The 26,232-nt window shown below is 34.9% G+C and overlaps 1 protein-coding gene, 1 long non-coding RNA gene and 1 pseudogene across 9 annotated transcripts in view; 1 reads left to right on the top strand and 2 right to left on the bottom strand.

Moving 5' to 3' along the window:
* Positions 1 to 12,707: 12,707 nt before the first annotated feature.
* The window catches only part of CLVS2 (clavesin 2), a 68,804-nt gene continuing 55,279 nt past the window's right edge, over positions 12,708 to 26,232 (bottom strand). The window contains exons 5-7 of one of the 8 annotated variants that reach the window (XR_008552768.1): positions 17,866 to 18,033; positions 14,890 to 15,084; positions 14,066 to 14,464 (exon numbers count right to left, since the gene is read on the bottom strand). Coding sequence is in view for 5 of the 8 variants with exons in the window: in XM_037520344.1 (XP_037376241.1) it covers positions 17,946 to 18,033 (88 nt within the window). In the remaining 3 variants the exon portion in view is untranslated. Of the gene's footprint in view, positions 12,727 to 14,065; positions 14,476 to 14,889; positions 15,085 to 16,493; positions 16,575 to 17,045; positions 18,034 to 26,232 lie in introns of those variants that run through there. The other 7 variants (XR_008552769.1, XM_037520344.1, XR_005126930.2 and 4 more) reach the window with 7 other exon arrangements.
* Positions 16,912 to 17,009, bottom strand: LOC119253665 (U2 spliceosomal RNA; annotated as a pseudogene).
* LOC129146235 (uncharacterized) overlaps positions 18,304 to 26,232 on the top strand; it is a 29,333-nt gene continuing 21,404 nt past the window's right edge. Inside the window, exon 1 of the long non-coding RNA XR_008552770.1 lies at positions 18,304 to 18,528. This is a non-coding gene — a long non-coding RNA (uncharacterized LOC129146235). The remainder of the gene's footprint in view (positions 18,529 to 26,232) is intronic.

Below are 26,232 nucleotides of genomic sequence, written 5' to 3'. Positions count from 1 at the left end.
TATTTATTTATGCATAAAGAACTGGTGTCTAGGCCACAGGTGTGGGAGGTGAGAGGATTCACCAGAGACAGAGTGGGGAGCAGAACAGGCAGATCTACTGAAATATACTGCTGAGGGGAGCAGCAGGCAAGACAGGAGAGGTCTGCTGCACCATGAGGTTCAGTGCCCTGGCCCAGGGTGGAACTCAGGCCATAGCGGCAATAGTATGACAGCACTGAAACTTAACCCCTGTGTCACCAGGGAGACCCTTCAGTCAAAACTTAGAGTGAAATCCTGGACTCCAGAAAAATAAAAAATACATATTAGACTAGAAGATGGATCACTCACACATTAACCCTACTATTATTACTAAATCTATCAGACATTTTTTCTTTTAGTGTCTGTAGGGTAAGGAAAAATGTCAGGCTTTTCTGCCCTCCTGCCATCAGGATAGATGATGGATCCTTGAAGTCCTGAATGCATGCCTGATGGCGGACATCTGGAATAGGGTGTGGGCATAGGTAGATGGGATTCACCTAGGCTGAGACTGGGCTTTTAAGCATGGCGTCACGGGGATGCCAGTGGAAGCCAAGAACGAACAGAAGCCTAAGAGAAGCCAAGAGAGAAGCAAGAGAAGCAGAAGCTGAGAGAAGGCTGGAGAACCCAGATAGAGTGAAGACTTGCTGGGGCCTGGGAGGCCTACCAGCCTTCCGGCTCCCCAGCACCTCTGCCTGCCGTGTACCGGGTAAATCCCAATAAAAAGACCTGCAAAAAGCCATTAAGGACTCTGACTCCTCCTTTACCCGGTCTGCATAGGATCCTAGAAAACCTGCTCAGAGGTCATTCCTGACCCTTACAGTGTCTTTCCCCACACTTTAGTTAGACAGTGATTTTTGTATCGATACTACTAATTGTCTTGTTCTTTCCTTTATCATCACACCCAAATGAGAAAATCACAGCCCTAGATGATTCTGACTACAAACCTCTTAAAGGCTTTTCCACTTTTTTTTTTTTCTTTACTTTCATTTCACTCTTTAATTTTTGGTTTAATTTAAACCAAAACCATTCTGGTTTATGGCCCTACCACTTTAAGACATTGCTTTAACACATGAGTCCAATACCACCTAATTGGTTTACTCACCAGAAAGTTTGTTTGACTTTTCAGCATAATTCAGTTAATGATCAACAACTTCCTGATCTTGAAATGACTCCTTTTCTTTTCTTCTTTAACAGTACATTTTACTAGTTTCCCTTCCCCTTTTCAGGCTGTCCCTTTTAGTGACAATTGCCAACTCCTTCTCTACTATCAGACCTTTAATTTTTAGAATTTTGTAGGGCTCCTATTAAGGTAATCTGCGTATTTGAATTTCTCAACATAGATTAAATGTTGATATCTTCTATTCCTTTTAAATCATGCATATAAATGAGATTTATATTTGATCCGGACCATTCTTCTAAGTCCTAGGTCTATAGCCAAATACCTAAATGTATTACACTATTTGGAGAGTCCAAAATTAAAGTGTGCATTTATTTATTTAATTATTCACTTTCAATCTGTCTGACACTGCTGGGTAATGAAAAGGCATTTAGCTGACACATAAGCAATAGAACTTCATGTCTCAAAATCTAAAAGCTAAAACATCCAAGAACAAAACATTTTTAAAATGTTTTTAACATGTTTAATTTTCCTGAATCCTTGTCATCCCCTGTGGAGTCCCTCAATGCACACTATACTTTGATCTTCTGGAAAATATTCTGCTCTTTATTTTCAAGTGTAATTGATCTCCTTTCATATACCTATTACCAGTTTTCCCTTTCAAATAGGCTTTGTAAGTTTGTTGACCTATGAACACAAGATTCTTTCTGAATTATAATACAATCCATTAAAGCCTAGGGGCACTAGTGGTAGTGAACTTGGGTTATCCTAGCATCAATAACCTATAAAGTAAACTTGTGTAAGTAATTAAGTGTGATAGTTTCCCTGTGATTACTTGGTTAAGTGCCTAATTTTTTTTTTTTAAGATGCAATTATTTATGCATACAAGAGCTGGAGTGCAGGCCAGAGGTGGCGGGGGTGAAAGGATTCACCAGAGACAGAGTGGGGAACAGAACAGGCAGATTGACCGAAGTAGACTGATGAGGGGAGCAGCAGCCGAAACAGGAGAGGTCTGCTGCGCCATGTGGGTAGCTCCCTGGTCAGGGATTGAACTCACGCTGCAGTGGCTGTGGATAGCTTCATAGTGCTGCGTCTTAACCCCTTGCACCACCAGGGAAGCCCCATGTGCCTAATTTCTCTCTGCATGTAGGTCCTGAACAATGAGTCACTAGTTCTTTTTGTGATCCTCTGAGAACGGAGAATATGTTGGTGGCCATGTCAGTAAGTCACAAAGCATTTCCTTGTCTACTGATACCGCATAAGCCCTGAATATGACACTGGAGCTGTGTCACTATAGGAACCATAAGAGAAGTAAAACTAGATTCCCACCTGAAATTATTCTGTGGTAAATAAACTGCTAGAGTTCCTCCTTTCCTATAACTCATTGAAAGAAAAACTGTGCCCCTAGCACCAATCCATTCCAGCGTGGTGGAGGCGTGGGCTGAGGAACTTTTCTCTATAATCCTTTCAGTAATGAGGCCTTTCTACTGGGAACTGCATCCTGTCTGCCTTTCACTTTAGAAAACATGTTTATCAACTCAGAGATGAATCATTGCAGCATTTATGCTAAATCGGCAGTCCAGGGCTACATAGTTATTTTCCACTGCCACAGCTGACTTTCTCTTCTATTTACATCTAAATTTCAGCCCACTCCTGCTGAATAGAAAGGCTGACCTCCTTCCAGACTTCCCAAATCTGATTATGCAGTCCCAGAGAATAAATCTGAATGGTGACGGCTACCTGGAGTGCCAACTTGAGCTACTAGGAGTTCTGCTGCTCTGCTCTAATTGGTGAGTGATGGAGATGTCAGCTGAGTCATCAGCTAACTTGAGTGGAGCACAAAGTGTCCTCAAACAATAAGGGGCAAAACAGAGTCAGTATTCAGCTTTGTCTTCTTTTGACTCCTATTGGCACATGGAGATTAAAAATATAAAACTTCACATTGGCATGTTGAATTCTTTAAAGATGTCTGCCCTATGTTGCGGTGGTAAAAGACTTAGGATCTGAATCCAGTTCTGACTTAGGTTTATGAATCAGACAGAACTGGATTCAGATCCTGACATGAACTATCTATCTTTGGGCAGATTATTGGATGCCACTAAATTAGAGTTTTCTCATCTGAGAAACTCCTCAGCCGCTAATTTTAGTTCGTCTCTTAGGAAATGGATTTGAGGATTAAATGGAATCCAGTATATAAAAGACATAACATAGAAACAGGTGCAGGACAAGTGTTGAAAAACTGATAGATATTATTAATGTATTACAGTTATTGCCTGTTTCATAATCATTCAGTGTTCGTTTATTTGTTACTACCATCTTTTTTTTAGCTACCACTTTAGCTTAAATGTCCTCAGCATAACCCTTAAGTCATGTCTTCCCTTTTAGTTCAAAACAATCCATTTATCAAAAGGAATTTTTTAAAAATCACATCGTATCCTAGAAGAGGCAGTAGTGGAAAACAAAAATATTTTAAAAATACAAACAATAACTTATTGAATTTAATTGACCCAAAGCTTACCTAAAACCTGGTATAAATTTTTGTTTGTGTTTCTTGTCTTTTGCTATTGTTTGTGATTTATATAAGTATTAACAGATATAAAATTAGGTAGTTAGGCACTAAAATATTGAGTATTTACTAATACGTCAGAATTCACAGGATATTGTATTAGTAATAGTACAAGTCCAGTGTAAAACACAATATAAAGATAGTTCCCATTCGTACAATAACTGAAACATTATCTGTTTTTACTTGCACATGGAGGTGTTTTTAGTCATATTGGCAATTAGCTGATGATTGAATAAGCCAAGATCTATTTTGATAAATCTTAGAAATCTTTATCATAACCAATCCAATACTGCCAACACTGGCATTACTATTTGCTATTCTTTTGACCCCTTCCATTTCACAGGTGAATTGACTTTCCTACTTTGATTTCTAGGCTACCAACCTCACATTCTATAATAATTACTAGTTTATTCAGGCTGTCATGACAAAATACCACAGACGGGGTGAATTAAAGAACAGTAATTTATTCTCTCACAGCTCTGGATATTGGAAATCCAATGTCAAGATATTGGTAGGTCTGTTTTCTCCTAGTGCTGCTCTCATTGTTCTACGAACTCCTTTCAGTGTCCCCAAATGGCCCTTCTCTGACACCATTTCCTCTTTGTAGGACACTAGTCCTATTGGAGCAAGGCTCCATGTATGTAAAAAGTTTTTATATCCTTTCTACTGTTTATCTAATAATTCTTGCTCATGATAAATACATTCCTCATGGATTTTAAATTTTGTATTATGAGTTCATTCTTGAGTTTTCTTCTTATGTGGAAGTTCTAACAATTACAAGTTTGGCATGTCCTTCCTTAACAGTTGTGCTTTTGCTTCTGCCAAGCACTCCAGTATAGCTATTTAATATTTAATCTAAATGTTATTTATGATTATGCCTTTCTAGACCACTCATGTAAGTATAAATTGGAACCCTAAATCTACATAGTTATGAATTCTCATGGGCGACAATTTATTTTATCAGGCCCTCGACTGATACCTAGAAGGTTTCTAAAGTAGAATATAATGTGGTTCCCTAGAATATTAGATGTTCTATGCTTTTAATGAGAATATAGCTCTGGGGTTGGTGGTGTTGTGGGGAGGAGGGATTAGTGCAAGATCTTGTTTCCTTTTTTTTTTTTTTAAGATTTATTTATTTATACAAGCACTGGGTAAAGTCAGAAGTGCGGAAGGGTGAGAGAATTCACCAGAGCCAGAGCGGGGAGCAGAACAGGCAGACTGATGAAATACACTGCTGAGGGGAGCAGCGGGCACGGCAGGAGAGGTCTGCATGCCATGTGGGACCTTCGCCAGTTGCCGGGGATCAAACCAGTGCTGTAGAGGCTGAGGGCAGCTTCATAGCCCAGCGCTCAGCCGCTGCACCACCAGGGAGGCCCAAGATCTTATTTTCTATTCATCATCAGTTTCCTGGATCCCACTCCATATTAAAATTTTAAAACTGAAGTAGTAGAATAAAAATCTCCATCATTCATATCCCATTCCTCCATCCCACAAACATACTACCCAGTATCATGCAAGTACTTCAATAATTTTACTTTCTTATCTTGATTGCTTTTTGTTTTCTTGCTTGTTCAGTTATGCATTTTAAATGATTCTAAAATGTTGTGATCATTCTAGTTATTTTGTTGCTATAAATTATCCAGGTTTTCTATTTATAAATGTTGTATATCAAATATATCAAATATTGTATATAAAAACACTTGAATTGGGAAAGTCGAAATTTATCGTCTAAAAAAATAAAAAATCCTCTGTTCCATAGTTTCTGTGTTCTTTGCAACATTTTTATATATGCATTTCTTTCTATTCAGAAATCATTTGGGACATACAGCAAACGGTTTACAATTCAGATTAATTTCCTATAAACAGCATTGCATCATGAATTATTTATTTTCAGTATTTCAATTGTGAATGGCTGCCAAATAGCTACTGTCATACAAACTGCAAAAAAACATAGTATTCAACTGCAATACTGTCTTAACAAGAAAGGTTCCTCATACTCAACACTTAGGCAGCATAGGAACAAGGACAATTTAAATTTTTCCAATTTCTGTTAATGTTTTGGTGTCCCATATAGACCCTCTCTCTAGGTTCTTTCTCAGCTAATCTACCCTTAATATCACTTATCTAGCCTTTGAGAAAATCAAACAACTCAATCTATGTAATTTATCACTTCTCATTCCAATAAATTCATCCAGGAAAAATTTTAAAAATCAATCCAAATTCATTTTACTTAGTTCTTTATCTCTCCATTTATATTTCGCTTGCTTTTTAAACCTGTTCCCATTTGCCCTTGGGAAATGATAGATGCCATATAGTTAATAATCAACCAGGTAAATGTTTGCTTCAATTATTAGTGTTCCTAAAACCCTGCTCAGCATTTTTTAAAAAGATTTATTTATTTATGCATACAAAAACTGGGGTGTAAGTCAGAGGTACAGGAAGTGAGAAGATTCACCAAAGAGTGGGGAGCAGAACAGGCAGATGGACTGAAATACACTGCTGAGGGGAGCAGAGGGCGAGTCAGGAGATGTCTGCAGCACCATGTGTGTTGCTCCCTAGCCAGGGATCGAACTCTTGCTGCAGTGGCTGCGGACAACTTAATAGGTTGTGTCCCAACCCTTGCGCCACCAAGGAGGCCCTTCAATATTTTTGTTTACTATTTCATCTCCAAAAAATGAGTAATATGATCAGATCAGATAAGCAGAGTCAACGTAAGAGATTTTCTAAAATTAATGGAGAATATAAGTAAACATGTAAATACTTTTCATGTTATGTCTTTCTTTTCCTTCAACAGATCTGTGTTGTGAAAGAAGAAAGCAAGACCTCTTCAGGGTGCCCACTCTCCACTCAATGCAGACCGTATGTATATTAAGTAAATTCACTTGTGCATGAACAGTAAGTCATCAGAGACTAGCTTTCTCACAATTTCTTCTCTCATAGTACTTTATTATGCCCATGCACAAAGGCACTGACAAAACTGAACAAAAATAAACCCTAGAAATATGACTGCAGAATTGAGGCTACTAGAGGGGGAGGGAGAGTGGGGATGGGGACAGGAGGTGAAGGATGCCTAATATGGCCTAGAACTGTGGGGGTGGGGTGGTAACATCCATCTGAGGAGGAATGCACCTATTCCCCTAAATCATAGAGTGTCATAAGCCAATGTTACACCAATAAATAAAATAAATCTATTAATACATAAAATATCTGCATAGAATCCCATTACGTAGGTATATGACAGTTTATTTAATCAGTCATTGACCTGGAATCTTTTGTTGATTGTTTCACCTAAGCTTTCGTTTGAATAGTTACTGAAGGTACAGAAGATAAAGCAGGGATCCTATACAAGAACAGAGTATTTGCAACACACAACAATGAGTGAAGTCAGTATGACCAGTATGACTAAGGCTTGATGGGGCAAGAGGGGTAATATTTGATCTCACAATTTCCTATATACAACATCATGGTCATGGATTAAATGTGGAAGGCAAAACTGTAAATATTTTGGAAAAAAAAACTTTCCTATAAGGAAAATCCATAGTTTTCAAATTTTTTTAAATTAGAAAATGAGTTAAAATTAATTTTATAACCCAAATTAAGAATTTAAATTTAAAACAAAATCCAAAAAATTTATCACAGAGAGGCAAATAAAAAATAATAAGGTAAACTAGGAAGCAAAAGTATAATAGTTTCAACTTATCTATATAAAGATCAGTGGCAATATTAAGACATATTAAATATATATTTAGTAGAAAAGGAGATGAACACAAAGTAGTACATTTTTTTAGAAAGTAGAGCTTATTATTAAATATATGCAAATAAAATAGAAAACTTCATTGAAAATAATCAAATTCTTAGGAACAGAAATATAATAATCAACTGCCCAACTAGAAACTGAAAAATCACAATAATCTCCAAATCATTGAGGATATGATACTAATTAAATATTTCCATAAGGAAAATACCAGTCCCAGAAATTTTTAACTGAGTTCTGCCAACTATTTAAAGAAAAGATAATCAAATATTACATTAACTCTCTGCAAAGCAATACTTTTCAGAGATATACACAAAAATAGAGAAAGTAAATAATCAATATAATTTGAGATAGTTATCATCAAGGAGGAAACCAGAGGACATATAGAGACATGAGGGTTTAAAATGATTGGTAATGATTTATATCTTAGGCTGAGTGGTAGGGAGATATCCGGGTACTTCTCTTATTCTCTAAATATATACTACAAACAATTTAACTGCTTGCACTGTCAAAATGGTATAAGATAATTAAATTCTTAAGTTTTTTATTTGGTATTTCACTAATACATTTATAAAATTCAACAATAAAAAATGTAGAAAGGTGATAAGCAAAAAATTCTTTCCCACCCTTTCCCAATCCACATAATTTCTAATTTCCCCAATGAACAACCAACATTATTAATCCCTTTATATTGTTCTTCATTCCTTAATATACAAACAAATACAGTTATTTTTATTCCCCTCCTGACCTTTTAGGTTATACATATCCCATACAATATTCTGTATCTTTTCTGACCAATATATCTTACAGATTTTTCTATTTTAGTACATAGATTTTCATAGCAGGATATATCACATCTGTGCAGTATCTTTTCTATGGACATGTCATATATTTTTCAACATTTTTAAGTTTTCTTCAGTTTTTTTTTTTTGTTGTTGTTGTTGTTCTTGCAAACAATATTCTATGCATATACTTGGAAATCTGTATCTTTGGGTGTATAATTATATCTATCCTATAAAATACTGCTCATGTGTACCACATGTTTGACCATGCAGGGCCTCCCTTTTGGCGCAAAGGGTTAAGACACAGCACTATGAAGCTATCCACAGCCACTACAGCATGAATTCGATCCCTGCCAGGGAGGTGACCCACATGGTGCAGCAAACCTCTCCTATCTCCCCGCTGCTCCCCTCAGCATTGCATTTCAGTAGATCTGCCTGTCCTGTTCCCCACTCTGTCTCTGGTGAATTCTCTCAGCCCCCACACCTCTGGACTGTACCCCAGTCCTTGTCTGCATAAATAAGTAAATCTTAAAAAAAAAAATGTTTGACATGCAGTGACTGGGTTAAAGTAAACTTCCTTTTGTAGTTTTGATAGATATTACCAAATTGTCATTCCTCCGAAAAATCAATGTAAATTTATTTCCCTACAGCCTCCTCCAGAGAGTGTACTATCAAACTATTGCCTACTTTGAAAGTTTGGATACTATTTTTCTCATTTCAAATATGCTATAGCATCTTTCCATATTTTCAGTTTCTATATACTTATATATATTGTTAGCCATCTGTTCTTATCAGTTACCCATTTTTTATTAGGTTTTCTTTTCCTTAATTTCTAAAGATCCTCTAATGTATTAGAACACTTGGCTCTATGTGATATGAATTGAAATTTTCCCCATTTGTCATTTGATATCACTCATGATTTTTTCCCATGGAGAAATTTTTAAATTTCATTAATTCAGATGTATTCCTTTTAAAAAATATTTTCTAAGTTGAGTCATAAAGGCCATTACTACAAAATTATAAACACATTCTTTCATGCTTTCTAGTTATCCTTTTATATTGTCCTTTTTTATTCTGAAATTTTAATATGTTTGGTATTTATTATAAATAATGATAACATTTATAGAGGTATACTTATTTTAATCATAAATCTTTCCCAAAAAATTATATTTAAAGTAGATAATTTGCCTCCTCTCCCTTGTCCTCCACACAGTCATCTTTTCATCTCATTTCATGTCTTCTTCCCATTTCAAAGTAGGTCGAGGCCTCCCCAGCCCTGAGATAGAAACACCTCAGGGCAAAGTGAAATAAAAAGATAAAGTAAAATAGATTACTCTCAACTTATAATACAATAGCATCATAAATATGGCTTTTTTAATGCATTAAGAAAATATGACTGTGTAACAAATTTTCACTATGGATCTGATGCAATGTATTATTTTGAAAGTCATAAAACAGCAGTAAAGTAATAGTAGCACATAATTTCAAAGCTACCCTTTCCCACCACTTTCCAAGCCACCTTTTATTTCCAACTTTAGAATGCTGAGATAAACGCAGATAAAATCTGATGCACAGCTTTTTACTCCACTCTTGTGAAGTGAATTAAATATCATTGTAGACTTAGATTAACCAATTTAGTAAGATCCACACATCTCTCCACTTTTTCAAGATTTGCAAAGATCCAATCTGTTAAACATTGCAGCCCATAAAATTCTTACAGTAAGTCCTATGAGAGAAGCACATCATAAGTTTAATATAATAGGGGAAATGATGGAATAAACCTGCCGGAAGCTCTCTCCCAGGGTTCCACTAAAGACCAGAGTTGATTGGCAGCCATAATGAGCACAAAAGTCTCCAACATCCTGACCTTTTATTTGCTTTAAGTCATCAACAAACAAACATGGAAAGAAAGTCATAAGCTAAATTAAGTTGAGCAACTCCCCCTCCCATTGCCCAAATCAAAAATATTTACAAGGCAATGTGATATGAGCGGTGAGAAAACATTTTTCCTGAAATCAGAGAACAAATGCTTCTAAACACAAAATTGTTGACTTCATTGAGTGGCCACTTTTGATTTAGACATAGGCCTGATAAAGTTTTGTTTTCTGGTAGGTCTGGCCTCATCACAGATCTGTTGATTGCTAGGATCCTAAGGGTGGGAAAAGTGAATATGTATAATGTTTCTAATCTGAGGATCCCTGAGTATTGTTCCTCTGTGTTAGTAGGTGTTTACTTAATAGAATACTGGTGGAGAATTCCACACACAGTGTGGAATGGAGAAATAAAATGGAATCATGCAGATATCATAGTTTAATAGAAAAAGAATTAGGAGAGCAAGGGAGAAGTTATTAAAAGCAACAATATCACCAGACTGATTAAAACTTGGTTCTAGTACCAGCATTTCCCTTAATTAGTTTTGTGACTTTTAGCAAGACAGACTATGTAAGTCTTCATACATATACTAATAAAAGGAGCAAGTTGGATTATTTAATTTCTAAAGAATCTTTCAATGGTAACATTATTCTCCAAGAAAGTAAGAAAAGAGATAATTTTTGGTTGGAGTATGTGATAATAAAGGGTAGGGGATAATTAGAAAAGTTAGTTGCTGATTTATTTAGGTGTTAATAATTATGTTTGCCACTCTTAATCAAATATATTGAATAATTGCCAAATAGCTTCATAACTATTCCAAGTTAAAAAATGCATGCTTACTTATTTCTAGTTTCTTATAAAAGCCTTAAATTATAAAGTGTTTTGTACTGTTATGAGAATAATTTGTTTAAAACAGGTTCATAATGTCCATTAAATGACTAAAGAATAACTATGGCAAAATAAGTAAAATTATTTGTGGTAGAAAAATGCTTTCAAACACCATTCAACAAATTGTGAGAAAATCCTTTTTTATGAGACTGGCTGAAATCTTCAATACAGATTGTCTTTGACTTAATATGGCATTATGCTGATAGAAATTCATTGCAAATTGAAAAGATCTTGTGCCAAAAAACACATAGAATACCCCTAAACTATGAATATCCTGGCTTAGCCAGACTTACCTTAGATGTGATGAGAAAATCAGAGCACTGACTAGGAGGAGCAGCAGCTCAGCACACTGCCCAGCACACCAGGAAGTACTGCATTGCATGTAGGCAGACCAGGAAAGATCACATTTCAAAATTCAAAGTACTGTGTGTGCTGAACGTGCATCACTTTCTCACCATTGTGAAGTTGAAAAATTGTAAGACAACCCATCCTAAGTTAAGACCATCTGTATATAATCATTGAGGGAAAGAAATTTTTAAAGATTTCATAAACCATGCACAAAAATTAGCAACCTGACAGATGTGTATACTCTAACTTTAGAAGCAGGACACTTTATTATGATCATAATAGATTAAGCTTTTTCCTTCATAAATTTAATAAATCAACTGTTGATAACCTGAAATGTTCCTTTGTAAAAATCAGTATATGAAAGGACACTTGGTTTTTCTCTTCATTAATTAGCATGGCATCCAGCCTTCTTTAGTGATTTGCTGCATAAATAAAAGTAGAAAAATTCCATGTTTCCTTAAGGCAGAAGTCATTTGTTGGTTTTTCCCTTTAAATCCGGAGAGAAATTTTTATTCATGGTTCCTCCTGCATGAGTTGTAATCAATATTTGTGGTGTCTTCACCTCTGCTTATGCTTTGAGACTTTCCAGTGCTGAGTTTCTCAAGTTACTTTAAAATATGACCACTGTATAAAAAGCAATCTTGTCATTATCTTTCACATAAAGAGAAATGACCCTTTTTAATACTATGTAAATTAGAACATGTGGAACCAAAGTGGTAAGAGCTCCCCTCAAGTGTGGGACATAGAACACATCCATCCCCGCCCATGAAAACCATGGCTTGTGGTCCTGCCTGTGGGTAAAGGGAAAATAATGCATCAAATGGAAAGATTAAGTCATGTAACATATCAGAAATTATCTGTAGCTGTTTTTTGTCTTCTTTTCCGATGGAAATCAATGTTTATTTTCAGTTATATTTCTGTTTATATTTTAGAAACGAAGCAGTGTGAAATTTATCTTATTGAAAGAAACTGAGCAGGAGCTGGTACCTCTGGATATCCCAAAAAGGCAGGTAAGAGCGTCTGCAGGAGAACTCCTGGCAACCACTGACAGCATTCAACAGAAAGGAGGAAGACCAGAGGACCCTAATAAGACATCCCAAACAGCATGGATATAGGGAGATTGTATTGCATTTTTTCATAAATAGGAAGGTGCCAGATTATCAAGAGCATACAATCAAAATATAACTCATATTGTTAGTACAATTATCACCCTGTTTCACAGATAAGATAACAGAGTGTCAGAGGTCACATAAATGACACAAATATGTCTTTATTGTGTGGACACCATCACCCAACAGTATATAAAACTTTGCTCACCAGGTTTTTTTGGTATGTTTTCTCCACTAGAAGGTGATGTTCAGGAGTACAGGGGCTCTTGCTCCTTCCCCCCACACCCCCATTAGATGATGTTTTTTCCATAGTTTGGGTAAAAGAGGGAAACATATTTTATTAAGTAAGCATTATTTCTCAAGTTAGAATGAATATTTTTATTTTACATAATATTTTAAACTGGGACTATTTTTAATAGGATATACTTAAAGCAATGCTTTTTGTGATTAAATTCTGAATTTAGTCACTTGTCTAATCGAATAACTTTACAGTAAAAAATGAAAATATTAGTTATTCTATTTACCAATCATTTCCATTACTATATGCAATTTAAAAATTAGTTTACTTCTTTATTCACACCACCCTTTGAAACTTTGTCTAGAAATTATAGAATACTGAAAATGTCACTTTAATAAAATGACTGTTTATTCCCCATTAAGCTACATAAAACATATATCAGAAAATTTTAGTATTCCAACCTAAATAGCTAATTATTTCTCTCAAATGAAATTATTGTTGTCCTATTTTAGATGGCTTTTCAGAAATGTTCACTTCACAGATGCAACAGATTCAGCACTACCAAGTTTAACATTGACCATATGCAAAATAAATGTTCTTTCAGCAGAAATGTACACTCTCTAAAAGTTATGCTCTGCCACTTACAATTTCCTTTTAAGCATCTTATTTTTCCCTCTGTACACTTTTGAAAATAAAAGCACCTAGTTTCTTGAGTTTTATTTCCATTTTAAACAAATATGAAAATTAAAAAACTGGATTAGATACAAGACAATGTTTTAAATCTCTGTTGTAAATAAAACCAATTATAATCCATTCCATTTTTCAAAATAGTTGAAGATTGGTTCAATTAATTTTAAAAGTTCTGTAAAATTTATTTCAGCTTTTATCTTAAATCTTTCACTACAAAAAATAATTTTGACAGAATAAATGCATTGTTATCAAGGACAAAAATATTTGTATTGAAACTTTAACCTATTGCAAATGTTGACCAAACACCAAACAGCTCTTAAATTATAACATTCCCACTATTTACTATGAAAATACATTTATTATATTTAAGTCTTATTCTTACTTAGTTTTTAAGTAGTTTTATATTTCTAAATATCATTTGTACTCCTTTCTTTGGGGGAAAAAAAAAAACACAGTTTTGGCCTCCCTGATGGCGCAAGGAGTTAAGTCTCAGTGCCATCAAGCTATCTCTAGCCACTGCAACATGAGTTTGATCCCCAGCCAGGGAGCTAACCCACTAACCCATCTAACATGATCTAATGGTCTCATATATTTAAACTGTACCACTGTCTTTTTAGGTTATGTACCTAAATAGCACATATAAAATGGAAGATATACCTATCAGCTCATTGACATAAAAAAAAAAGTAGATACCACATCTGAAAGCTCAAATACTATCCCAGAGTACAGCTCATTTTATTTTGTGTGTTGAAAATCATTTCTCATGACTGATGTCAAATTTTCAAGTAATCATTTATAAATATATACACAATATGAAGCAAAGAGATCTTATTAACCAACTAGATCAATTAGACCTTTAAATAAACAACAAAAGTGTGTATGGCCTCTCAGCAGGTATTTTTAACGTAACTTCTTTAAAGGACCACAAGTAAGTCCATAAACCTTTAGGTTGCTAGTAGAAAAATCTGTTCCTGAAGACGCAGTGCTAGGACTCTTGTTTTCTTTTTTTGAAGCATAATAAACATGTTGCTGGAAGTCCAAAACAACTCCATTTTCTTGATGCATTAGAATGATGTCTGTTCCTGCAGGGACACTGCAGAAACTTCAAATGTTTAATTTAACAATATGACCTAGTTAACAATATTAAAGAACTTAGCTGCTTAGCTTTCCTGCTTATGAATGGATGAATTTTTGGTACTGCAAAGTAACCAAGCGTTTTATGTGAAACAACTGAAGCAATGCCTCTGTCTATACTTACACAAACTACTATTGAAATAAAAGAAATCATGCATACCCACTTCAAAAACTTGCTTGCAAAACTGTATTTAATATGTGTATATAGTTTTAGCATAGTGCCAGGTAATCAATAACATGTGTTTAAGTTATTGAATTGAACTGATACAATAAAGACTTATTACTGTATGGAAATGCTCAGCGCAAAGTCTCAAATATCCTTCTTCAAATGGTATCTACATTATACCCTTATAAAATAGGTGCATGTATTTACTTTTTGAAAGAGTACAAATAGAATCCATATTCACTCTTTTATTCCATTTTTAAAGAGGCACTTCTTCGTATTTCTTTGAGTATATTTTCATGATAATATCTTCCTTTTAAAATATCAGTCAAAAATGTGTGCAAATATTACTGACAACATATAAGAAGTTATTTATTTTTAAACCAGCTTTGGAAGCAGCTGCCCCTGAAACAATGAAAGAAAGAAAAGATAAGAAATAGTAGATAGAGCAGGAAGGATGAGAGAAATAAATGGACCACTGGCCTATTCCAAATCAAATGTTATTCCTTTGATATCTACAAATTTAAAGTTACAAGAGAAATGAAAAAGCAAAGCATGAATCTCAAACTAGAGTAGTAAACACGGCAAATATTTTAGTGTGTGTGCATGTGTGTGTGTGAGAGAAAGAGGGGGGGGTGTACTATCACAAAGAATTAGTTTGAAAGAACAAAGGATTACTAATTTAGTAAGTTATGTGACAAAAACATAGCTTCATGATACAAAAAAAAAAAAATCAGAAGAAAAAGAATTCCTAAATGGTGCTAGTCAGCTGATGCTAATTAGAAAAAAATTTTACAAAGATCAAATATTCCTTGACTAAGCAGCTACAAAAACACTACTAGAAAATGAGTTTACTCACAGATGGAACTAGAGAGAGCGATTTGAAAAGCCATCATTGTTGTAATTTGTTCATTCATTTAACAATATTTTACACAATCCAGCCAACTTATAATTGTTTATTTGAAGAACAGCAATGCCAATGCAAAGATAGTGTGAGTGACACTTATAATTAGATAGGTGTGTATATATAAAATATGCCTTCTAGTTATTTTTATATATGAAACCAAACTTTGATGTGGGAAAGAAATAGACTCTTCTGGCTGACATCTGCAGATAGAATTTTGAGAATTGTCAATAAATTAAGCATACCAAGAAAAATTACTGAGAACATTTGACTGCTCTTCAATAACTAGCCTGTTTCTATATTTTCCAGTGCATTTTGCCTAACACTCACTTACATATTATATTATGAAGCCCATGACTCTCAAATGGATGTCAGGCAGGCAAAAAAACAAAACCAAAAAATCAAAAACACTAATGGTTAAGCAACTAGTATAAGAGTTGCTACAGCTTTTTGTCCTTAATTCATTCAATCTTTAAATTTTCATGACAATCATTGACTGGAGGTTGGCATTCTGAAGGGATCTTTAATTCACATTAGTTAATTCACATTTTTACTAACACCAGGCAGCATGGAGGTATACTCCAGAGTGGTATAGTGGTCTTGATTTTAAGGTTTTTAGGTACAGAATTATGACTGAAATAATTGACACTTTAGCTAAAATGTGTGTAAAGGTTGCTGCACACCTTTATTTCTGTTGGTTTCCAAGAGATCCTTAAGATACTTATCTTTCAAAAGGGTATTTTAATTTAAAATTCTCAATCTCAAAATTTATCACTCTGAAAAAGGTGATAAAAATCTTGCTTTTACACATTGGAATTTGAAATTTAAAGTACTACTTTAAAAGTTTGTTCTAACTATAGAATTTTTATGAAATAAAACCTCTAAATAATAGAAAGATTCCAAATCTAGAATTAAATTATAATATGCTATCTCAGATGCCTCAGCTGTTTTCAGTATATCTCCTGGAGTCAATATGTTTTTTCAATTGTTTCTGAAAAGAAAATGTGAATATACAGAATCATTAGAATAGTTAACTTGAATTTGAGAAAAACTGCTATTACTCTTGGTCACCTGATACTACCTATGTTATGCTGAGTCTTGTTGCTTTTTTGAAGGAAAAATACATTTCTCTAAAATAGTACGGTCAAGATTATATTACAAATTTAAATGGAATTCCCTTAAATAGGTTCACTGAAGTTCTGTTTCACTGCAGCTCATTTTCATTAACTTTAGTGGAAATGGTTTTCCAGAGTTAGTAGCTCAAGTAATATTCTAAGACCAATGAATATGTATAATTTATTTTATAAGCCTGTTACATCAAGGATTTAGTTGAGTTCAGTAAAAATATATGTGTGTGAACATATATATATATATATATATATATATATATTTACACTTGATCTTAGCCAAAAGGCCGAGAAGCGATATATATATATATATATATTTTTTTTTTAACCAGTACACAAGAATTAGAAATTAGCCCCTAATCTGTAAATGGCAAATTTTATGCTCAAATTTAGCTGTCAAATACTATTCACATGTTAGTTCTTTTTCTTTTGATCAAGGAGTTTATTTTTGTTTTTAATGCTCTTCAAGTACCTCTAATAGAGATATAATAGGGACTTGAATTCCCACTGTGAAGACAGCAGTTTAAAAAGAATCTGCTCTCTTTCAGAATTACACATCTTAATAGAGGGAACACATCTTTACAGAAAACTCTAGGATTCAAACACCATGAAAGAGTTCAAGTGTTCAGTTTGCTAACTTATCTGTCATTCTTTGTTTCAAAAATGCAAGGCCGGTGATAGTCTGATAGTTGCTAGGACACATTTTCTGTGAAATGAAAGTCACTAGACAGAAAATACATTTATCATGATAATTTCCTAGAATCATCTAGTTCCCTGTGCCCATTAAAAGTACATTTGAACATGACAGAGTCTCAGAGGAAAACAAGGAAACAATCACTATGATAGCTGAAATATGGCTTCATAGGAAACGGCTGCATTTAATGAGCGTGGACTCTTCATGTGTCTTTTCTGTGTTTTCTTATAGTTCATAACACTGGCGTGAACTTATGAGCCAATCTTTTGCAGTTTAAGTTACTACCAAAATTTACAAAGTTGACATGAAGATTACACTGTATTTACAAAGAACTTGGCACTTACAGAATAAATTATTGACTTTTTTTGTTAACCCAGAGCAGGGCACCCATGGTTCAGGCTAATCGGAAAGCCTGATGCCTTATTATATACTATGCTACATTAACATGATTAAGTAAATACCCAGCTGGTAATTCCTCCACAGTGCTGTCCCTGTTGCTGAACACAAGTACCTTCCATTTCTAATCCATGGGGAGAAGTGATCAGTCCAGAGAGAGCAAAGGTTGCATGTTTTCTTCCTCATTTTTATCCATGCGTTTTAGTACTGTAGGATCCACTACTGATTGAGATCTGGAAATGATAAAGCCAATGTCAGTGAGTTATGACCAAATAATCACATTCTCTATCTTTTCTCCACTATTACTTCTCTCATGGATGTGGATTATCTTCATCAAGGAATTTATGAACTGAAAATGCTGCACATTAGAGAAAACATTTATGTGGTGTTTTGCATCAGAGTGAGGAGACAATCCCCTCTGGCCTTTAAATAGAATAATGAGCAGCAAAGGATTCTAAATAGGCGATAATAAGCTCAAGTTCTCTTCACCATCAAACAAAATTCTTTTCTTTGAGATTGAGAATTTTTAGTATAGGACCTATGTATTCCAACAGAACACCTCCAAATGTAAAATAATATAGTGAAATATTGTTACAAGAAATGAAATAGAAATGACAGGAGCCTTGATAACTGTCCCGAAGGACTCTAGGAAACAGATTCAATATGAATGTGAATTTTAACCACTATTTTTATTTTTAATGATCACAGGAAGAAGTCAACATTTGAATGTGAGTTTTGTTATATTTCCCACTAGAACATATGAATACAATCAATCTTAGTCTTCAAAGTTTTGTAAAATGATTTATAACTTTAAATAAGGAAAAATCCATCTTCTTTAAGCAGCACCCTAGTTCTGTTTATGATTAGGAAAGCAAATAATTTGAAAACTGCTTACATATGCCTTTGATATCAGGTGGGAATTATATCTCAATTCATCATTAGGAAACAACATAAAACTGGGAAGAAAGAAAGTCAATGAAACATGCTACTGTTATAGAAGGAAGCTGCCATCTTAATAGCTATGGCATTAAAGAAGCAGCTGCCCTTTTAAAATTCTCCTCAGTAATGAATTTTTCCCCTGCTGCTGTATTCCAGCCAATTGGCTAATGCTGTGGCAATATGCCTCTTAGCAGACCTCATTAACTTTCAAAAAGAGACTATAAGCTAAAATACAACTGCATATGCAATGAAAAAGAACAGCAACTAATTACCAAGCAAAAATAATTACAGGATTAACTGATAGATTGACTCCTTTATTGAAATAAATGTAATTTTTTTCTGAAAAGGTAATAAAAAGGGGCATTAGAATAGGAAGGTTTCAATTCCTATGTCATTTTCACGATTTTATCACAATAGGTATTAGACACCTACATCTGGAAGGAGACTAAGTTGAGTGTGAGTGTGTGTGTGTGTGTGAGAGAGAGAGAGAGAGAGAGAGAGAGAATAAAGAAAAGGAGAAAGAGGATAAGGAAGAGACAGAAGAGAAAACGAGGGAGGGGAGGGAAAGAAAGGGGACAGAGAAAGAGAAGAAAGATTTTACATTACTTTAAATGCAATAGTAAATAATTATCTTAGGAAAAAGTACATGAAGAAAACACATTTAACAAAGTTGAAAATTGCACAAATTACTTAGTAATTAAAACATTATCATTGGTTTTAGGTAAGACTCAACTAAGAAAATTAGTTTTTCAAAATGAATTCTTGCTAAGACAGACAGATTCATCTAAAGTCTTACACTAAAGTGTGAACTTGACAACTGGAATATAAATTCCTTAAGCAGGGACTTTGTCAGTTTGTCTCTTTGCATATGTATCACGATATGTATCACACGATATGTATCACAGAACACAGTAGGATCTCAATGTCTTAGCTTCTATCCTATTATACTTCCAATATTGAAAGACGTTTGGTATTAAACATTTAAAATGAAGATAATGGAGAAAACAATCCTTCACAGAGAATGTATGAAAAAATATCCATAAATCTATTACATAAATGTTGAGGTATATCCTAATAGTATTTACTAAGTACAAAGCAAAACTCTTCAGACATCACAAGGTACACAATATAAATATATCACAATATTTTATTAAAATAATCACACAAAAATCTTTTAAAATCTCATGTTATTTAATTCTAAAAATTATTAAAAGATATAGCAAAAGATATGGCAACTTTAATGAGATATGTTAAATTTCAGGGTACTATTCAATCTGAAATTAAGTTTCTAGCTGGCTTTTATCATGTACTATAGATATCAGAATTGTTGGATGATGAATGCTGGCTCAATATGTAGCACAATTATTTAATCAAACAAACCAAGCAGAAACAAGTTCTGGTTAAGATTTTCTTTTTCTTTTGGTATTTACTTCCTTCAAGAGTACTGCTATTTAGGTAAAGATTTTTCCCCCTTACACAAAGTAATTGAGTTATTTGTGCAGGATCATAGCTGTACATGAATCAGTCTGTTTCAGCTGCCATTGGGGGAATTAACTCAAACTACATCTCAGCAGTCTCCACACTGTCTTTATAATGCGTAGGTTTTATAGTTCATGAAAACAAATAATTTCAATTTAGTTATCAAGTATTAATTAATTTATTAAATATCCACAATATTAAGCTACACCATAGTGTTCTTTTAAGAATCTAGATTTTGGACAAAAATATATATATTTCAATTCTAGTTTTGCTATTTATAAGTACTGTGATCGTGAGAAGGCTATTTAAACTTCTTACGATTTGTTCCTTGTCTGTAAAATGAGGAAAATAACACCTACATCACACAGATGTGTGAGGATCGAATACAATAAATTCCAGCACAAAATCTGGCAGATAGTAAATGGTGACAGTAAGGAGATGACTTATGGAATACTGTTGTCTATGCTCCCATATTAGCATTGCTACTTCGTAGCTGTGTGACATGTGAAAGGGTCTTACCTTCTCTGTATCTGGTCTCCTCATCAGTAAGATGGAGATAGTACTACCTTATTAGTTGTTTAGAGAAGCAAAGGAGTCATTATATACAAAGCATTAGATAGGGTTTGTCACGTAGCAACAACAGATGTTTAATATTATTTAATAAAATCAGAAACTCGCATTACCATAATAAATTTAATATTGTTACTCACTACAACTATTAGGTGTCAGACACTACCCTGAATTTGGGGGGGAGGGTAGAAGGTGGAAGATACAAACTAGTGAACTTTGGATCTCTGTACATGACTCTGTTATCCTTCCACAAATTTATACAGGGAGACAGTCTTCATCCTGAACATTGAGTTAAATTCAACCAAAGAATTATCCAGAGCTCTTTGATGAACAATTTTTTCCCTATCAATATATGATTGATATTAAACTAAAAAAGGAAACAAAATAGAGAAGGGGGTCAAGCTGCAAGTGAGGAAAAATTTTCTACTATCCCTGATGCGAAACTGCCATTCCCTGGCACAGAGATGAGTCAAGTGAAACAGATTTCTTAGTCTCATTCTTCAGAGGTTTTCAAATAGAACCACAAAAGGTTCATATGATACAAACGCACACCAAAGAGGAGATGTCTGAAATTATAATCAGTTCATGTCTGAAGCAACAAACTTGGGGTTGACAGGTCAATTTGCTGCGAGTCAGCTCTGCAGGAAACAAAATGGCCTAATTAATTGGAGAAGAAACTCAGGATCCAAAAAGACTTCAAAAGGTGGATAGACTAGGCCAAATCTAACAAGATGGTGCTGATTAAAATATTGTGCTTGCAGGAAAAATCTAAACTCAGTAGTAGAGCATTACGAGGGTAGATGGATCTATAAATAAAGAGACTTGCTAGTTTTAGGGAGTTCAGTTATTCCACAATGTGCCTTGTCTGCCAAACGACAGTAATAGTGATCATGGCAATAGCAACCAAAGGGAGCCAGCAAGGTTTCTTGTGGACAAATTTCTGGAAGCTAAATGAAGGTCTCAGATATCACCTGTTCAAAAATGGACACTCCCGGGACACTCCTTCACTCATCCAACTGATACCCTCTGTGTACCAGACCCTACTCCAGGCAGAGGGGATTCGGAGGTGAGCAGGGAAGACAAAACCACTCAAGTCCCCCGAAGCTTGCATTAGGGAAGAGAGATATAAAATTAAATAAAATCAGACATTTGACAGACAGAGAAGTGCTACAAAGAAAGTAAAGGAAGTGATTGATGAGGCCTGACTAGAATGAGGAGGATGTAAGGCTGATTTAGACCTGGTGATTGAGAAAAACCTGAAAAGCCTCTTGTGGTGGTGACTTTTGATTGGGGTCATTTGAAGGTGCAGGAAAAGAACATTTCAGGAAGCAGTGACATGCATAAAGTTTCTTAGATAGAAACAAGCTGAAGAGGCTGAAGGAGAATTAAGAGTGATGTGTCTAAAATTTAAGGAGGAAATAAAGTTAAATACATTTAAGGGAAAGAGGTAGGCAGGCTCGGCTTCTATAGTATCAGTCATGATACAAAATTGATTTTACTCTTTGTTTAATCAACAGAATTAAACCAAGGTAAGGCAGAGAAGTGAAATAATCTGATTTATCTTTTTGAAGAGATATTTTGTATTGCCATGTAGATAATAAGGGGGGTACAAGAGTGGGATAAGACTAGAGTCAAAGACAGCAGTTAGGATGTTGGGGAGTGCAGGTGCTGGGTGTGGCTAAGGTTGTAAAAGGCATGCAGACAAATGTGCTCAGAGGAGAGGACCACACTAACACACTAATGAGCATGTCTAGGAGTCGCTGAAGGACATGTGACAGCTTCAGTGACTGAAGCTCTTTTAACTGGCAAAAGAGAAGACTAGCGAGCATCTATGACAGCCGTCTCCAATCCTTATATAGCTCAGCACCAGAGTGAGGGCAATCTGTGTTCTGCTGTCACAGATAAGGTTTATGTCAAATGCATCAAAGACTCTTTACCTCACAGACTGGTACCCTATTTCACAACACATAGATTATGTGACTTTGGGAATTCAGCATTGAAATAGGCAGTAAGGTTTAACTCATGATAGGACGTAGTAAAGGATAGATGGTAACAACTATTGCAATCAGGATTATGATTTTTGCTAAATGGGAGTTATTCTTCTTAGGCAAATAACTTTTAACCATTTTTGTCTTAGAAAATTAAAAAATGTATATACATTCATACACCCAATTTTAGAAGCAGCTTCTAGCACTAGCAGGATGCTTTAAAAATCCATCCATGAGCCCCTTTGATTAGGAATGCCTAGAACTCAAGGTAAGATGCCCTGTTCTAAGACAAGGAGCAGCTAGGGCAGAGGAAGACATCACACACACAAAGAAAAATAGCAACAGCAACAGCAGAATAAAGAGGCCAGGCTCAAAGCACAGAAGTGTCACTATAGGAGTCAGATCAATGACAGAAGACAATAAAGTCCTTTCAGAGAAGGATGCAAGAGAGTGTTTGGGATTTCATCTAAGATGCTTTGAGTCTTCCTTGTGCTAGTCATAGATTAGGAAACACTTGCAGGAGCTGTGGCTCATCTGTTTCTCCAAATGAGCACTGGGCTGGAGAGTATTTTTTGATTTGCTACAGAATTCAGACTCAACCATTTATCCAACTGTGCATGTCTAGCAACTCCCACTGCCCTCCATCACCACCAGACTAGGGTTAAAAGCATGTTTATCCACATTGAATCTGAAACACCTAGAAAAGTGTCTATTACAGAGCATGCATTCAATAGATATACATTGATTGAAAGAAAACAGTCATAAAATACCATGAGAGTCAAAGCAGGGAATCAGTTTCTAACTGTACAATGAGGATTTTAAAAATCAAAGCTATAGGGAAATAAGAACGTCTTGTCTTTGGACTGGCAAGACGTTTAAACTGAAATTTGGCAGAGATACTCAAAAGTGAACTGAAGCTTTTAATATAGTGTTTGAAGAATATGAACATGTGTTCGTGTATATACTTGCCATGGATCTTTCTTTGAAAGAAAACTTATATAAAAATCCAATAAATTGCTGTTTGGATAGAGTTGTTTTTGTCACAATGGACATGGTGCTGTTCTCACCCTACCTTCTTGAGTTCAGACATGCTACCAGAGCCTTTAATATACAGTTTACAAAATCACTGGATTTGGTGGCTTCTAGGGGTCCTGTTAGTCTATTTGTGAAGTAGAAATAAAATCTGAGTTGGGGTTTCTTAAAATGATTCTCTTTGATTCACAATTCCTAGACATTGAAATCAGGGGACAAGTAAAGCTTTAAAATTCCTCCAAATATCAAGAAGAAATAGAACACCTAAACAGACCAATTACAATTAGCGAAATTGAAATGGTAATCAAAAACCTCCCCAAAAACAAAAGCCCAGGACCTGATGGATTTACAAATGAATTCTACCAAACATTCAGAGACGAATTAGTGCCTATCCTTCACAAACTCTTCCAAAAAATTGAGAAGGAAGGGACAATACCAAACACGTTCTATGAAGCCAACATTACACTAATACCAAAACCGAACAAGGACAACACAAAAAAGGAAAACTACAGGCCAATCTCCCTAATGAACACTGATGCAAAAATCCTCAATAAAATTTTAGCTATCAGAATCCAACAATGTATCCATAAGATAATTCACCATGACCAAGTAGGATTCATTCCAGGGACACAAGGATGGTTTAACATCCGAAAATCAATCAACGTTATCCAACACATCAACAAAAAGAAATATAAAAACCATATGATAATATCAATAGATGCTGAGAAAGCTTTCGACAAAGTGCAACACCCATTCATGATAAAAGCCCTTGAAATTCTTGGGATACAAGGAACATACCTCAACATCATAAAGGCCATCTATGACAAGCCAGCAGCCAGTATCATTCTCAATGGTGAAAAGCTGAAAGCAATTCCATTAAGATCTGGAACAAGACAAGGATGTCCACTCTCACCACTGCTTTTCAATATAATACTGGAAGTCCTAGCCAGAGCAATAAGACAAGAGAAAGACATCCAAGAAATCCAAATAGGAAAAGAAGAAGTCAAACTATCACTATTTGCAGATGATATGATAATATACATAGAGAACCCCAAAAACTCCACAGAAAAACTAATTCAACTAATCAATCAGTTCAGTAAAGTGGCAGGATACAAAATCAACACGCAAAAGTCAGTAGCCTTCCTATACACAAACAATAAATCTGAAGAAGAAGAAATAAAAAAAAAATCCCTTTTATTATTGAAACAAAAAAAAAAATCAAATATTTGGGAATAAATCTAACAAAAGAGGTAAAGGACCTATACAAAGAAAACTATAAAACACTGTTAAAAGAGATAGAAGAGGACACAAAGAAATGGAAAGACATCCCGTGCTCATGGATTGGAAGAATAAACATTATTAAAATGGCCATCCTACCAAAAGCAATATACAGATTCAATGCTATTCCAATCAAAATTTCAATGTCATTCTTCAAAGAAATAGAACAATTATTGATGAAATTCATATGGAATCACAAAAAACCCCGAATAGCCAAAGCTCTCCTGAAAAAAAAAGAAGGGAATGGAGGCATCACACTCACAGACTTCAAACTCTACTACAAAGCCATAATCATCAAAACTGCATGGTATTGGAACAAGAACAGACATACAGACCAATGGAATCAAATAGAAAATCCAGAAATAAACCCACAGATTTATGGTCAACTAATCTTTGACAAAGGAGCAAAGACTATGCATTGGAGCAAAGAAAGTTTGTTCAATAAATGGTGCTGGGAAAACTGGGTCACTACATGCAAAAGAATGAAGCTTGACCACTACCTCACACCATACACGAAAATCAACTCAAAATGGATTAAAGAACTAGACATAAGACCTGAAACCATAAAATATATAGAAGGAAATATAGGCGAAACACTATGTGATTTGCACATCAAAGACATCTTTACAGACACATCACCCAAAGCAGTGATAGTGAAGGCAAAGATAAACAGCTGGGACTACATCAAATTAAAGAGCTTCTGCACAGCGAAAGAGACAATAACAAAAACAAAGAGAAACCCCACCAACTGGGAGAACATTTTTGCACACAACACTAATGATAAAGCACTGATCACAAAAATCTGCAAAGAGCTGATGAGACTCAACAACAACAAAGAAAATAATCCATTAAAAAAATGGGCAGAAGAGCTAAAAAGAAACTTCTCTGAAGAGGAAATGCAAATGGCCAACAGGCATATGAAAAAATGTTCAACATCACTTGTCATCAGGGAAATGCAAATCAAAACTACCATGAGATACCATCTTACACCAGTGAGAATGGCACATATTAAAAAAACTAGCAACAACAAATGTTGGCGAGGGTGTGGAAAAAAGGAACTCTTCTGCACTGTTGGTAGGAGTGCAAACTGGTCCAACCACTATGGAGAGCTGTGTGGAGATTTCTGGACCTACTAAACATAGAGCT

This window comes from Talpa occidentalis, unplaced genomic scaffold (assembly GCF_014898055.3).
Source record: "Talpa occidentalis isolate TD23 unplaced genomic scaffold, MPIMG_talOcc4v2.1 talOcc4.2, whole genome shotgun sequence".
Taxonomy (NCBI): domain Eukaryota; kingdom Metazoa; phylum Chordata; class Mammalia; order Eulipotyphla; family Talpidae; genus Talpa; species Talpa occidentalis.
Note: the sequence above shows the minus strand (reverse complement) of the source record. Positions and strands in the feature narration are given on the sequence as shown.